The sequence below is a fragment of the Neolamprologus brichardi genome, chromosome 9 (genome assembly GCF_056152115.1).
Source record: "Neolamprologus brichardi isolate AB-2024 chromosome 9, ASM5615211v1, whole genome shotgun sequence".
NCBI lineage: Eukaryota > Metazoa > Chordata > Actinopteri > Cichliformes > Cichlidae > Neolamprologus > Neolamprologus brichardi.
Window position 1 is genome coordinate 18,152,225 of NC_142112.1, and position 13,601 is coordinate 18,165,825.

The 13,601-nt window shown below is 41.1% G+C and overlaps 1 protein-coding gene across 2 annotated transcripts; it reads right to left on the bottom strand.

The window, feature by feature from the left end:
* Nucleotides 1–7,983: 7,983 nt before the first annotated feature.
* bloc1s5 (biogenesis of lysosomal organelles complex 1 subunit 5) lies at nucleotides 7,984–11,759 on the bottom strand. 2 transcript variants are annotated; one of them, XR_015719627.1, is made up of 6 exons: nucleotides 11,527–11,759; nucleotides 11,300–11,382; nucleotides 10,493–10,622; nucleotides 9,850–9,908; nucleotides 9,433–9,694; nucleotides 7,984–9,355 (listed from the first exon to the last, which is right to left on the bottom strand). XR_015719627.1 is itself a non-coding variant. In XM_006794727.2 (5 exons), exons 1-5 carry the CDS (start codon nucleotides 11,543–11,545, stop codon nucleotides 9,524–9,526), a joined length of 462 nt encoding a protein of 153 aa, XP_006794790.2. In that variant the 5' UTR covers nucleotides 11,546–11,759; the 3' UTR covers nucleotides 7,984–9,523. The 2 variants fall into 2 exon arrangements, 1 of the variants encoding a protein (XP_006794790.2); XM_006794727.2 differs by having other exon boundaries at nucleotides 7,984–9,694.
* Between the last annotated feature and the right edge of the window lie 1,842 nt (nucleotides 11,760–13,601).

Consider the following 13,601-nt stretch of genomic DNA (forward strand, 5'->3'; position numbering starts at 1 on the left):
TTGAAGCAGAAAATGGGGCTTCCTTTGAAGGATCAGAAGAAAGCGACATATGATTTGATTCCAAGAGAAGAAAAGTGGCTGTTGTTACATGTGTGGTGTACGCAGGTATCATTGACAACTTACAAATCAAGAAGCTGCCAGGAAGGCTTAAAGTTACAGGGAAAGTAGACTGATACTTCAGCAGACAGTATTTCATATGAGGCGAGCCATAAATGTCATCAATAACCAGAGAGGCTACAGTTTGCCTCAGCAAAAGCCGTATATAAAGACTGTCTGTGGTTTTATTCCCTTTGGACATGCTGCAAGACACTTTAAGAGCTCCCGCGTCCCCTCCTTCATTGCATCAAGGTTTGTTTTTATTTTTCCCCACTTTAAAAAAAATTTACCGATGCTGTCACCCACTTACTTGTACTACTGCTTGCTCTCATGGAAAATGTAAAAGGGGCCCAGCCTTTGAGGTCAGGCTGTCATTGCCAGTGAGAGGTGGCCAAGTCACAAAACAGATGTTTACTGTTTTTCTAGAGATGATTTGTTCTCTGCTCAGTGTTGACTCAGGTCCAGCTATAACCTCGGTCACCTTAATAGAGTGCTGAGTTAGAGTGGGAAGACGAGGTCGCAATGGCTGAACCAGGTGATGATGTTACACTGCAAATGTGGGGCTGTATGCACATAAATTCCATGGGAACTTCATGAAAGTTATGATTCTGACAGGTGAGCGGATTTGTCCATAACTCAAGCAAATGTGCAATAAAAATGATTGGATGAATTGCACGTAGGAAAGTTGTGTCTGCACGCTCCTGGATGTGTCACCCTGCATAAGCAGTGAGTATGAATGACTTTTAGGAAGCCTTGGTGTATTTCTGTGTGTGTGTCAGCGCAGCATGTGCTTTGATGCGTCTGCAGAGGTAGTCATGGACCGGGTAAAGGTCCCTCCACAGAAGCCATTAAGCAGTGCCTCTGCTGGAATAATGTGTTTGACTTGGCTGTAGCAAAGCAGCAGGTGCTGGGACGACCGGCTTGGAGCTCCTGCTCTCCTTCCTGCTTTGATCTACAGGCCAGGGACCAGTCTTCCCTTCTTGGTGACTTTCCCTTCCATCTTTTCTCTGTCTTCCTGTTGCTTCCCCTTTGTTCCTCCCTCTTCTGTGCCATTCTCATTATCTCTGCCCTTGTTTGCTTTGTCTCTGTTTTAGGGTTTAAATGTTGCTCCTTAACCTTTATGTTTTCTTTCTTTAAGCCAGGTTTCTAGTTGCTAACAATGACATTTTTCAGATTTAGTAGGTAGAGCTCTCAACAGATGGTTGGTGTAACTGTTGTCTCACGTTAAAAAGAAGTCGAGTTACATTAAAAAAAAGTCTTTTTTTTTTTGTCCTTGATCGGAGTGACATGAGAAGTGTGATCTTGTGTCTCTTGTGTTATCTCTACATTATAAAAGCCCATGTTTAGTTTAATGTTATCAACAACTCTAAACAACCACATATATATGCAAGTGACTTCTTGGCCACTTTTCCAAGTGCTAGGAAACTTTGCATTGTAACTTTATGGTTGCTAAGGAAACCTAGAGGTGCTACTTTTAGACCATAGATTGTAAAAGATGGATGTAGCTAGCCTTGAGTTTGGTATTCTGGTAAACATTTGTGGAGTGTCAATTGCTATTAGCAGAATTATTATTGACAATTATTAATTAGCTTTGTTAGCATATAGTTAATGAATGGATCAAATCCTTAATTTATGTCCACATATAATGTGATTTGCTCCTTTCACATCTCTTTTTATCTGACAGCTGGTCACTAGTGGACATTCCACGCCCCAGTGTAGGTAAACCGGTAAAGTATTTACTACTCTATTATATATCAGCCACAAGGAGTGGTGTCCCATCAAAAGGACAAGCAAGGCAAGCAGTGCTTCACCAGCTACATCTAAACATAGACATCAACTAAGTGAAAGTGGTCTCTCTTCTTTCACCTCAAACAGTGTTTTGTTGTAAAGTTTCTTGCTTGTTTCACATCTAGCCTTTACTTTACTGCTATCAGAAGATGTTTTGTGTGTCTGTGCCCTATTAGACTATATGGGTGCATCACAGCTACCTGCTAATTAAGGCTAAGTGACATACAAATAAAAGCTGTGGCCTACCAGACTGTTATAGGTGAAATGTGGAAAATAAACTAGAGACAGAAAAAACAGTTTTGGGTTTGTTTGTTTCTTCGGTTTTTGTAATCTGGTTCCTTTTTCAGCCATAAATATGAAGCTAACAACTTGCTAATTTTAGCTTTAAATTTAATGTGAAGACGAAAAATAACTATTTGCAAGGAAACATTTTTTTTTATCACACTTAATGTCCAACTACCCCTTTAAGGTAATGCCTACACTTCACCAAGGATGCTTGTGTTGTAAAGCCAAACTTTCTTCCACTTGTGTATTTCCTCCTGGTTACTCTCTTACTGCGAGTCAAATAGTGCTAAATCCAGACCTTTTCTTATAATATATGACTAAACGTGTGTATTTGAATAAAAGACAGCACCACGCTGAGAAATAACAAGATGTCATGACACTTAAAGTTTAACACAGGCATGCAGGAGATGAGTCATAATTTCAGCTCTAGAGCTTCCTCTCCATTTCTCTGTCTTTCTGTCCCAGCCTCAAGGTAAAGCCATTATGCTTGAAAAGAAGAAGCACCAAAAGGTAGCCCACTTTGGAGGAACAGAGGAGGGAAACCATGAAAAGCAAAGCCCAGGGCTTTCTGGGGGCCTCGAGAAAGAGAGAGTTGCCTTTATTGAAGAAGCCCACTCCCATGCATTCCTCTGCCAAGAGCCCTGGCCTCCCTGGAGAAAGCCAGGATGAGAGGCTGAACTCATATACAGATGGGGGTTTGTGGGCTGGAGCTGCTCCAAACACACACTGACGCACAAAAAATAATGCACCTTGTTCCTCTGTCTCCTGCCTCACTCATTGTTGTGTCAGTCAGGATGGTTTTAATACTGTGATCCACAGCAGGGACTCTCTATTTCGTGAATGGGCAACACACATGCAGGGCTTGTAAAGCAAAGCTGATTGATTTATTGGTTTCGGAGGGCTGAAGTAGGTGGAATATTAGATCCTCCTTGGGGATCTCATTGTGGGTTAGTGAGAGTGCAAAAGCCCTGGTTTAAAATAAACAACACAGGAGAGAATTTTCACTTTCTTGAGTCCAGTTTCACCAAACTCACAATGGGAGAAACGTTGCTGTTGTGAAATGTTTTCAGCTCGGGGAGTTTTGAAGGGGTTGAGAGCCTTGTGTATATTGGAAGAAAGGAGTAGTCCTCTGACATTCACAGATAATTTCAGTTTTCAAGTTGGGGTGTCTGTCATAACACTTTAAGGACATATTGGCACTGGAAAAAGCATCTAACAGCTTTAGTTCGTCCATTTCTCTCAGCGGTTTGACGCTACGCTGGCAATCCAGTTTGGCTGATCCGTAAAACTTGTGGTTGCAATCTGGAGACCACATGTTGTGTCTTTTCACTGAGAAAGGTTTCGGATTTCATGTACTATTTAAACTTTTACAGCTATATCATTTTTTTTTACTGTACGTCTATTATTGATGAAAATGAAAACTCAGGCAAGCCTGGGGATATGGCTTAAGTTCACACAAAGGCAGGAATGCAGTACACTGAGCACCGATACAGACTAACAACACATTATTTTCATTGTTTTTGTTGTACCGGTGTATTTTTAGTGTTTCTGTTAGGCCAATCACTGCAGAGAACTCCACCCACTGCACTGGGGCCTTGAATCTTCTTTTATATTTCCCTTTCTGTTCCATAACTTATTTCCTTAAATCAATACCCAGACAATGAGTTATAAATTACCAATCAAGGACTGGGAGAAAAGTAGAAAATGTGTTCTCATGACCAGTGGGTTTGATTTAAATCACAACCTTTATTTCACAACGTCAAAACAGGAACATTTACGGGAGGAAAGATGTAAGTCTAGACTTGAATGAGCTGGCAAAAGGTCAGCAATGGAGACAGGTGAACAGACGGAAACAGGATTACTTCAGATAGGGCCCGCTAAATCTTCATTGTATTTTTAAAAGTGGGTATAGAAAGTGTTTTGATATTAATATTAAAGTATCTGACCACATATGTGAAAGCGATGAACCAGAAATGAATGCTGAACTACAACGCTTTGCATTATTATTTCTATAGTATTTCTTTGGAATCATAGACTGTATATAAAAGATGGAAATGTTTGAAAAGCAAAGCAAGTGTGGAACTATGGGAAAACAGCTTTCTGACTACCTCTCTAAATGCTTTCATGTTTAATTTATGGGTTCAGTCATGGTTTGTGTCACGCTGGATAAAATATTAGGTTAACCCTTAACCCAAATTTAACATACACCCTGCAAGTCCAGGTCTAGAAAGCTCAAGAGTGTGTCTGTTTGTGTAGTCCAAGAGAGATAAGATCAGGAAAATACCTGCTTGGTACAGAAAACAGGGAAAAGTCAAAGCCACTCAGGAGGTATGTTGTTGGCATTGAAGCCAGACATTCCTCAAAGGTTCAAGAATCCAGACGACAACAACCTTCGTTGCTGCTGGTAGCCGCTGGTCGATGACAGCCCTCTCCCCGTCATCCCTGCCTATTGTTTGGCCAGTGATTGACTGAGGAAGGTGTTTGTTGTTGCTGGAGCCTTATCTGTGTTTCTTGGAGTTGGCAGGAACGCGAGGCTGCTGCGTTAGCACGGCTGTCTGATGAAACTGAACAGATGCAAAACATCATGTACAGTTCAGCTAATTAGAGTCTCAAAAAATGGCCACGGTGAAAGTTTCTTTCAAAAAGAGAGAAAGCAGGCACGACTGTAAGAATGTGCAAAGAAAACTGATTTTGCTCGCTTTACAGAATGAAAACCAGCATATTGCAGTCTCTGCCTTCTCTGGAGAGCATGTCAGTGCTCGCTAATAAGGAGCACTGGCATTTTTATTGAAAGGTGAGGCATTTAATTTTCAAACCCTTTCTTTCCATTATTGCTTTTTTTTATGTCACCCAGTGCTCATTTTCTAGAGCTGCCAGGGCTTGAGACTATCCAGCATGCTTTGCAAAGTCCCCTCAGAGAAATATCAATTTCATAGAGCAGCTTTGAGAGCTCTCTCGCTCTTATTTAGCGATCCGCTGGGTGAACGTCTGCTACTGCCAAAGAATTCATATTATCACCTAAATTACCATTCACCCAAGACCCATCACCGACTCCCTGGAGTGTTGTTATGTTAGGATATTAACTTGGAAGCGTAGCGCTTTTGTTCATTGGCATTTTCATTTCGCACCTCTTAGTGACTGAATAACGGGGGCCCGTCATGTTGCACAAAAGAAAGAAAGTGAGCCCGCAGAGTCTGAAAATTCTCATAAGCTGTCATGAAAGCGAGGGCAACTTCCCTCGTCACTTTCTATTGTCCCAGCACAAAATATTGAAATTGTGCTCATGTCAGACCTGTTTTTCCCTCATCGCTCAAATAAAATGAAAACTGAAAGAAAGAAATTGCTTATTTGTACCAAGTGCTAAGTGTCGCTGAAGTTTACATTACATTCATTTTGTTCCAGAAAGAACAGTACATGAGAAAATGGGCAAATAAGCTTCTAATCTGATTCTCACTCATTAAAAGTCTATATGTGTTATAAATCAATTTGCAGAGCTTTAGTGAAAATCCACATACGCATTGTTAGCAGAAGCTCAAACACCGCTTGCATATCCATCTAATCGTGCTGTTTTTAAAAATATATCTGCACATTTAGAGGTGAGTGTTCTTTTTTCTCTTTAGTGTTATTTAAAAGAAAAGAATATTGTACTCTACACTGATTAGTGTGTAATTACATCTTCCAACTAACCGATTCGTTCTCATCTTTATCCCCTAATAAAAGGAGCAGGCATTGGTTTGTGGAAGCCGCCATGTTGCCCGCCATCTTGAATACAGATGGTACGTTCCACCTAATTGTGTTTTATGTATGTGGCTAGAGCAGGGGTGGGCAACTCCAGACCTCAGGGGCTGGTGTCCTGCAGGTTTTAGATGTGTTCTTGATCAAACACAGCTGATTTAAATGGCTAAATGACCTCCTCAACATGTCTTGAAGTTTCCCAGAAGCCTGGTAATGAACTAATCATTTGATTCAGGTGTATTGACCCAGGGTGAGATCTAAAACCTGCGGGACACCGGCCCTCGAGGCCTGGAGTTCGACAATCCTGGACTAGAGGAGGCAAGTTTTAATTTGTGCCTGCACCTTCAGACTCAAGATATGAAGGAAGAATTTCCTTTCGACTTAAAGTTTTGTTGTGTAGACTGATGGTGAGTTTGCAAAACAACTAAAGATTTGCTCCCTACATGCAATAGCACCACATCCGATTAGTCTAGACCAGGGGTGTCAAACTCCAGGCCTCGAGGGCCGGTGTCCTGCAGGTTTTAGATGTGTCCTTGATCCAACACAGCTGATTTAAATGGCTAAATTACCTCCTCAACATGTCTTGAAGTTCTCCAGAAGCCTGTTAATAAACTAATCATTTGATTCAGGTGTGTTGACCCAGGGTGAGATCTAAAACCTGCAGGACACCGGCCCTTGAGGCCTGGAGTTTGACACCCCTGGTCTAGACTCCTTGGATATGACAGAGTTTGCCCTTCCCTGACATTGTGAGCTTTCTGTAGTGGCTGATTTACAAACACAGCAAGATCCTGAAAACTGATTCTTGGAGACATTTGCTTTTATTTGAGCCCATTTCTTAGTAAATCTCACTCCGTGTTATCTGAGCACGTCATCCCTGCAAAATATTCCATTCTGTTCCAGCGGATGTTGGAAAGCTCGTTTTCAGACGCTGTATCAGATTGCATTCACCAGCACACTCTCTTCTCCGTCCCTTGCCCAAAAGAGCTCCATCTGGGTGCTGCTGTTTCCTTTACCATTTATGTTGGCACGGACAGCAGCACCACCATGTCCAGAGAGCACTTCTCTGCCTGCAAAACAGGAAGAACGCACTGCTTTCAGATAGACACTGGAGACAGAAAACAAGCCAGCAACAATCCAGAGGCAGACAGAGGAGGATGGTAATGGGAGATTTTGAGCTGGTGCACAGCCAGTTTCTGCACTTGGCATCGTCTTACTGGATCACATTCCCTCGTATGTGGACAATCTCTCTGTCCCAGCAACCTATAAAGATGGGATACTTAATAGGCCAATGTTGTTTGTCGCATATCTTCTCCGTGTAAAAAAAACATTGAAGAATTCTGTTTGCCTTAGCCCTGAGCGTGAAATATAAACTACTCATTGACACTGATCGATGGCAGTGACAAAGCAGTTACTTGGACAGGTGCTGAGGTTTCTGGCTGTACTTTGACTTAAAATAAAAAATTCCCATGAATGTCAAAGCCCAGTGTTATTGCAATCCTTTATTCGCAAACAGCTGCTGATCTAATTCCCAGACTGCTTCAAGTCCATTTCTTTTGGCAATGAGCATGTTTTTATTGACAGCAACAGCCTTTTAGCGCAATCAGGAAGAGACAGCAGAAAGTTACTGTGCATTCACCTTTCAGCTTTCCCACACTGTCTCAGCCTTGTTAGCGGGCCGATATGTTCTGGGTGTGTGGGTTTGAACCAGCAAAGAGCAAATCTTGCAATGGACAATTGAATGGTCAAACGTCTGACCTTAAATCTACACGAGCATCTTTGCAATCTGGGTTTAAATCCAGGCAGAACTGCTCTTTTTATCCAGGGGTATGATTATTGGCTGGAGTGTGAAGTTCAAATCCCACATCGCATATATGGTATGACCAGACTCATGCGGTGCAGGGCTTCAATTTTCACCATTGCATTTATCCTGAGTGAAAGCATGATGAGCTCCACCAGCATAAAGTAGTAACTGTCTGGTGTTACCACAGGCCTGGGTTCAAAGACTGTCACTACAAGGCCAACGGGACTTTTATAGGGCTGCAACCCCTTTTTACATTCAAGTCAGTTTAAGAGACGATGCAGTTTTGTTGAATTAACTTTATTTTTTAACCTGACATTATACAACAATGATTAAAACTCATTACAGCAGGTGTAAATACCGAGCCTGTAAGCTCATGATCATAAACACCTCAGCTCGCTGGTAGAGGTCGGCCACGTTCCCGTACTTTCACTCCTTGTCAGCTGATGATGGGTTGTCTCCGCGTTGGACATCTGCAGTACTGGGGCAGAGGGAAAGCATACGTTGGCATGCAGACATGCACTGAACAGAGCAGCGCTGGCCTTTTGCTCAAACATCAGCTGGCACGTCTGTGCCCTCTGCGATCTCTCGTGACGTGCCAACCTTAGTGCCCTGCTCTGACTTGCACAGACTCAGGCAGAAAGCACAGAGAGGGTCCTTGCACAAGAGCAGTGGAGACGGCTCTCCGCCAGCTGAATGCCAGAATGTCACAAGTCTGCGGAAGGTCTCAGTTCTTAAAAGTTCCAACGAAAACGATGCGTTGCTGCAGTCGATGAGTGATCTGTTGTCCAAGCGCGCTTCCTCGTGGAATCATTAAACGTGGCTATTCAGACGTCCAGTGTGTGTGCAGTTTGAAGGGAGTGCAGGCGTTTAAGGGGAGGTTCTGTTAAATATTTCTCCATCTACGTTCTTTGAGATGAACTCTGTTCTCAGCCAAGCCAAGAATGTGCCAAGTGCACCCACCCATCCATTAACCTGTCCCGAAGTGTGCCACCGTGCGAGAAAACAAAACACTTCATTAAAAGCAGAGCATGTTGGTCACGGTCAAGTATTTTAGTTCTTTTCCAGTTAATATCACTACATTTACATGCTATTGTGCTCATAGGCTCAAACTTACACTTGTTAGGAACACTACACACAAAGCCTGACGACCATACAGGGCTACAGGGAGATTAAAGCCAGAAAAACAATTTCTTTGTTTTCATATAAGAATATTCGATTTGAGGTGACAGGAGAAAGAAAAAAACAACATAAGCTGCTGCTGCATATCGGTTTCAGCAAAAAACTTTTATCGTGACAGTTTGTTGACCTGTAGCTAAATTGAGAGGTGACATGTTCCAAACACAGCAGAGGTGGTGAGAGACGGTTTCTTCTTCACGCACACCTGTGCACAAGGCTTCTCGAGCGTTTAACGACCTCGCTTTAAGTGCTCGGAACATCTCCCCGCGGTGCCAAACTCAAGGCTGCTTTCGACACGATGTTAATTTACCATCAGGACTCTTCAGGCAGGCATCCATTAAAAACCTTAAAATGTTGAAAACCTCACAGCCAACGAACAATCAAATGACTGCTTGTTTAAAAATGACATATTCCAGGCTTTTTCTTTTCTTTTTTTAAATGCTGTACATATTCCATGTGCCTGAGTTTGAGGGCCTGTGAAAACAACAAGTTGTTAATCACGCTTTCATATTTCATCAAGCACACAGAGCAAAGTCAGTAGTTTTGTTTACCATGTGTAACACAGGCGTGCAGGACCGACTGTATTCACTGAATAAGAGACGGCACATTGTGCACTCGCATCCTCATGTGAACATCAGCAGATCAGAGCGTAAACTTGGCCAGCTCCTTCTTCTTTTCGTTGTATTTAGCGCTGAGTTGTCCTACAGCCCGTGCGTGCTCTTCATCCACCTCCTCCTTTAATCTCTGCTGCTCCTTCAGGAACTCGGCCCAGTCTTCTTTCAGCTGCTCCATGTTCGCCTTTAGACGGGTGCCCTGGCATGACACGAGGAAATCAAAATAACACAACAAAATTATTTATTTAAATGTTAAAGTGAATCATGCACTGTGCTGTATAAGGAGGAAATTCAAACTATCCTAAATGCCTTTAAAGCAACTTTTTTAGAAGTTGCCTTGGTGTGTGTCTTTACCTGTTGGGCCTCTAGCTCCCTCTGCTGGATTCTCTCTGCCATGTGATTAGCAGCCTCCACTGTTGGACATAACAAAACGAAGGTGCGAAAATATTGTTTCCACACATGAGTCAGACTGAATTCTCAAGGATGCCTAGAGACTCAAGATCTTAGCAACAGTAAGTTCACAGTAAACTACAGCATGGATGGAATAAACTCAGATACAGCATCTGTCTGTACAACGGTGATAACAACTGAATACTGGTTATGATGTTTGTTACAATGTTACTTCCTCCTCTGAGTGGTCATGGCAACAGCCAGAGGAGACATCATACAAACAAGCTTCTGCTGCTACACCTCGACTACATTTTCTTATTTCTTGGATTTCCAAACATTTAATTTTTCATATTTTCCTCGATACACCTGGTTTTGTATTCATTCATTCACACATGTTGAAGCTGTAGAGTTTGTCTCCATGGATACAAATGAAGAGGTAACACAGAAACTAATTTGCTGCAGAAAAGTAAAGAAAAAAAAATGAAAATACTTAACACATTAAGGCAAACGACTAAATTATGTGAATGATTCATGAACTATGAAATGAGATTTCAGCGATAAACAAACAAAAAAAGTTTCATGTGTGGCTGCCGGTGGAGTAACTTACACCGTTTATTGATATCAGACAGCTGATGTTTCATGTCCTCGAAATTTGCTGGCGACATTTGCTCGTTCGTTTCCAGCACACTTTTATTGATGTTCTCCAGCAGACGGCTCTCCCTGTACCCCCGCTTTTCCTGAACGACAGCACAACAAGTCAGCCCACGCTCTAAACAGCAGCTGGGTTTTTTACCACTAAAACAAATAAATAAATAATTAAATAAGGTCGCTGAGTGCAGAGGTGACAGGTAAATTTGAATTCCTGTCTGCATAGACAGCGACAGATATGTGACTTTTGACCATTTATGACAATTATTTGCTGTAATATTGGACACAGACTGCAAGTAATTGCCAACTTGATCCCATTCAGTCACAGGCTGATAGCAGACTGACTGTCTTATGGCAACATTTACAGCAGGTGCTAGTAACAGAGTCTGTATCCTTAACAATCTCAGCTAAGCTAATCAATAAGAATATGTGTTAATGCAATACTCAGCATATTACAAAATGTTTCAAAACTGAATAATATCGTATCATAGGCTGTCTGGTGATTCCCACCTCTGCTTCAAACAGTAGAAACTAATTGGCTCTGTATGTGAAAACAGTCTCTGCATTTCTTTTGATTCTTTTGGTTATTTGCAACTTCGTGTTGGTTCTCTGTCACAATGGTGTGAAAGTTTATATCAGTTATAATTTGGACTGGAACAAGCCAGGCTACATTTTTAGGTTTTCAAGGGGTTGGCACAGAGGAGTGTGTGGCTGAGTGACTCTATGCAGAGCAGTCATCAAACTCTGTCATGCTTTCACAGTGTACCTCAAACTCTCTCATAAAGTAGCGGATCTCTGCATTGATGACCGGTCTGTGGTCCAGCAGTCGTGACTGGATATCACCCACATCTGCAGGATGAGCACAGATTGGAATAAACACACTTCACACAAAACAGACACATTTAACAACTGTCTGTGCTTTATTAGCTCAGCGGTGGTTTTAAATAAGTGCTTTAAAAAGCAAGGAGAGAGGCTGATAACAGTTTAACTCACCTTTAGCGATCTTGTCCATTATTTTGAGCTCTCCTGTCAGAGTCCCTTTACCTTTTATCCAGCCCCTTTGGAGCAGCTAGTTAGCTTAACCAACTGCTAGCTTTCCTCCAAATGCTAGGCTAATTCACAGCAGAAGACGTAGTTAATATAGCAAAACTATTAGCTATTAAACCTTAAACCAACAACGATGCAAAATCCTAACACATATCACATGACTCAAAATACAAACGCTACTTCCGGGAATGCTTTGGACTGAACCAAAGGGGCGGGGAGGGGTGTTCATGATCTTTAAAGGTGTATTTTATTTACATTCTGTGAGGGTTTGTTATAGTTGGGTTACTGTGACTTCCTACTACAATTGTTTTTGACATTTTGTAGGTGTATGCAAGAACCTAAGTTGTAGGACAATGACGTGCTGGTTGCTGTTTTCTCCGCAGGCTCGCAATGAGTGGCTCTGGCTTGTGTATGAGGCAGTGTCGTGTGTGGTGCCTGGTTGTGGACAGCAGATGTCAGTGTTACTCTGCGGTGGAGCAAAGCGGCTGTAAGTATCGCTGTTTGACTCTCAGTTCCTTATCAGTAGAAAAGCCAGTCTGTTACAAAGGCTAAATATAAATTTATTCATTATGTCAAAATCTATGCAGCAACTACAAAATAAAATAAAAATTCAGTCAGTCAAAATATAGATTTTAAGTAGGACTGTACTTGTATACTTTTACTCGGTGATAAAATAATAATAAATAAAATACCGGGTTGCCAGGTTGTGGAAAAATCTCTTTAGCTCGCTTGTACATTTGGATTTAATATTCTTAAACTGTATTCCGTTTTTTGGGTAGACACTGCCCAAATTTACCTTCTGTGATCTGCCTCCTGGAAAGCCTGCAGGGTATCTAAACCCAGTTAAATTTATTAACAGCATATTCATATTTATAGAAATATACCTTAGAGAGTGGAAAACACTGAGTAACATTTCTTTGTAACTATGTTCTAACTAAGAGAAAGAATACCCAGCAGCTGGAGGAATTGTTCAAGACCAACCCAAAAGTTTCTCCTATTAATGTTTGTAATAAAAAAAAAGAATTAAAAAAAATCAGCTCATCTTCATTGAATTTGTTTGTGCTAAATTTGTCTAGTAATTGGAGAGCCATAGTTCTTTTTGATAACATATTATTTAGATTATCCTGATATATATACTTTATATATTCTTTGGGGAATGCTCACAACTCCTGTAATAAAAGATATGCACAAAGAAAATGTGCAGAAAAAGCAGAAAGTAGAAAAATAATTTAAAACCCCCCAAAAAACATCATTCCCATTTTTCTGACCTTCATAAAATTAAAATCCAGGGCTGGTAAAAACACCAGTGCCTGAATTATCTTGTCTAAGCAAATGCTTTTTTTTCACACTTGATAAAATGCAAATATATGAGCATAAATGTATTAATAAACTCAGCACTTGTGGCAAGAGCAAAGTATTTCCATCAGAAGTGAGGAGAGGTGTTGTTTGGGGGCAAATAAGTTTGCTCGTGAGCCCCAAATTCACTTAGACTGTCATGCTCAGTTAAGAGAAAACAAACATTAAGACACCACTTAAGTCCCAGCGCTGTCCACATTGTTTAGTTAAACACTCATTACATGCACCATTAGTTTTGAGTTGGGCCTATTAAAGAGATTAAATGATTGATCAACAGCTGAGGGATAAAAAAACAAGGCCTTCGCTGACGCCTTGGGTTTGTGGGAAAAAGCTGAGAGGATCTGTGACAACAAAACATGTCAAAACCAGCAAAGGCCTCTCTGACAGGAATGTGCATCCTGTTGTTTACTTATTCATGACTCTGCAGGGTGAAATTAAAAACATTAAGATCAGCTCGGCGAATGGTGGAGAGGCTGTATTTTCAGATTTTATATATATATATTTTTCGTTTAGATTAAAATATCACCTAATAAGTCAAGCATATGACAGAAAAACATAAACAGAGCAACCAAAACAGATTCAATTATATTCATTAATATAATGATTTTGGATTTTCAGAGTCAGTAAAAAAAAACAAAAGAAAACATTTTTTTAAAATTTAACTT

What these genes read in the sequence shown, in the direction of transcription:
- bloc1s5 (XM_006794727.2), bottom strand. An exon ending in ACTTTATGAGAGAGTTTGAG is followed by an intron (nt 10,623 to 11,299) that starts GTACACTGTGAA and finishes GCTGTCGTTCAG; the next exon opens with GAAAAGCGGGGGTACAGGGA. An exon ending in GGGAGCTAGAGGCCCAACAG is followed by an intron (nt 9,695 to 9,849) that starts GTAAAGACACAC and finishes GTGTCATGCCAG; the next exon opens with GGCACCCGTCTAAAGGCGAA.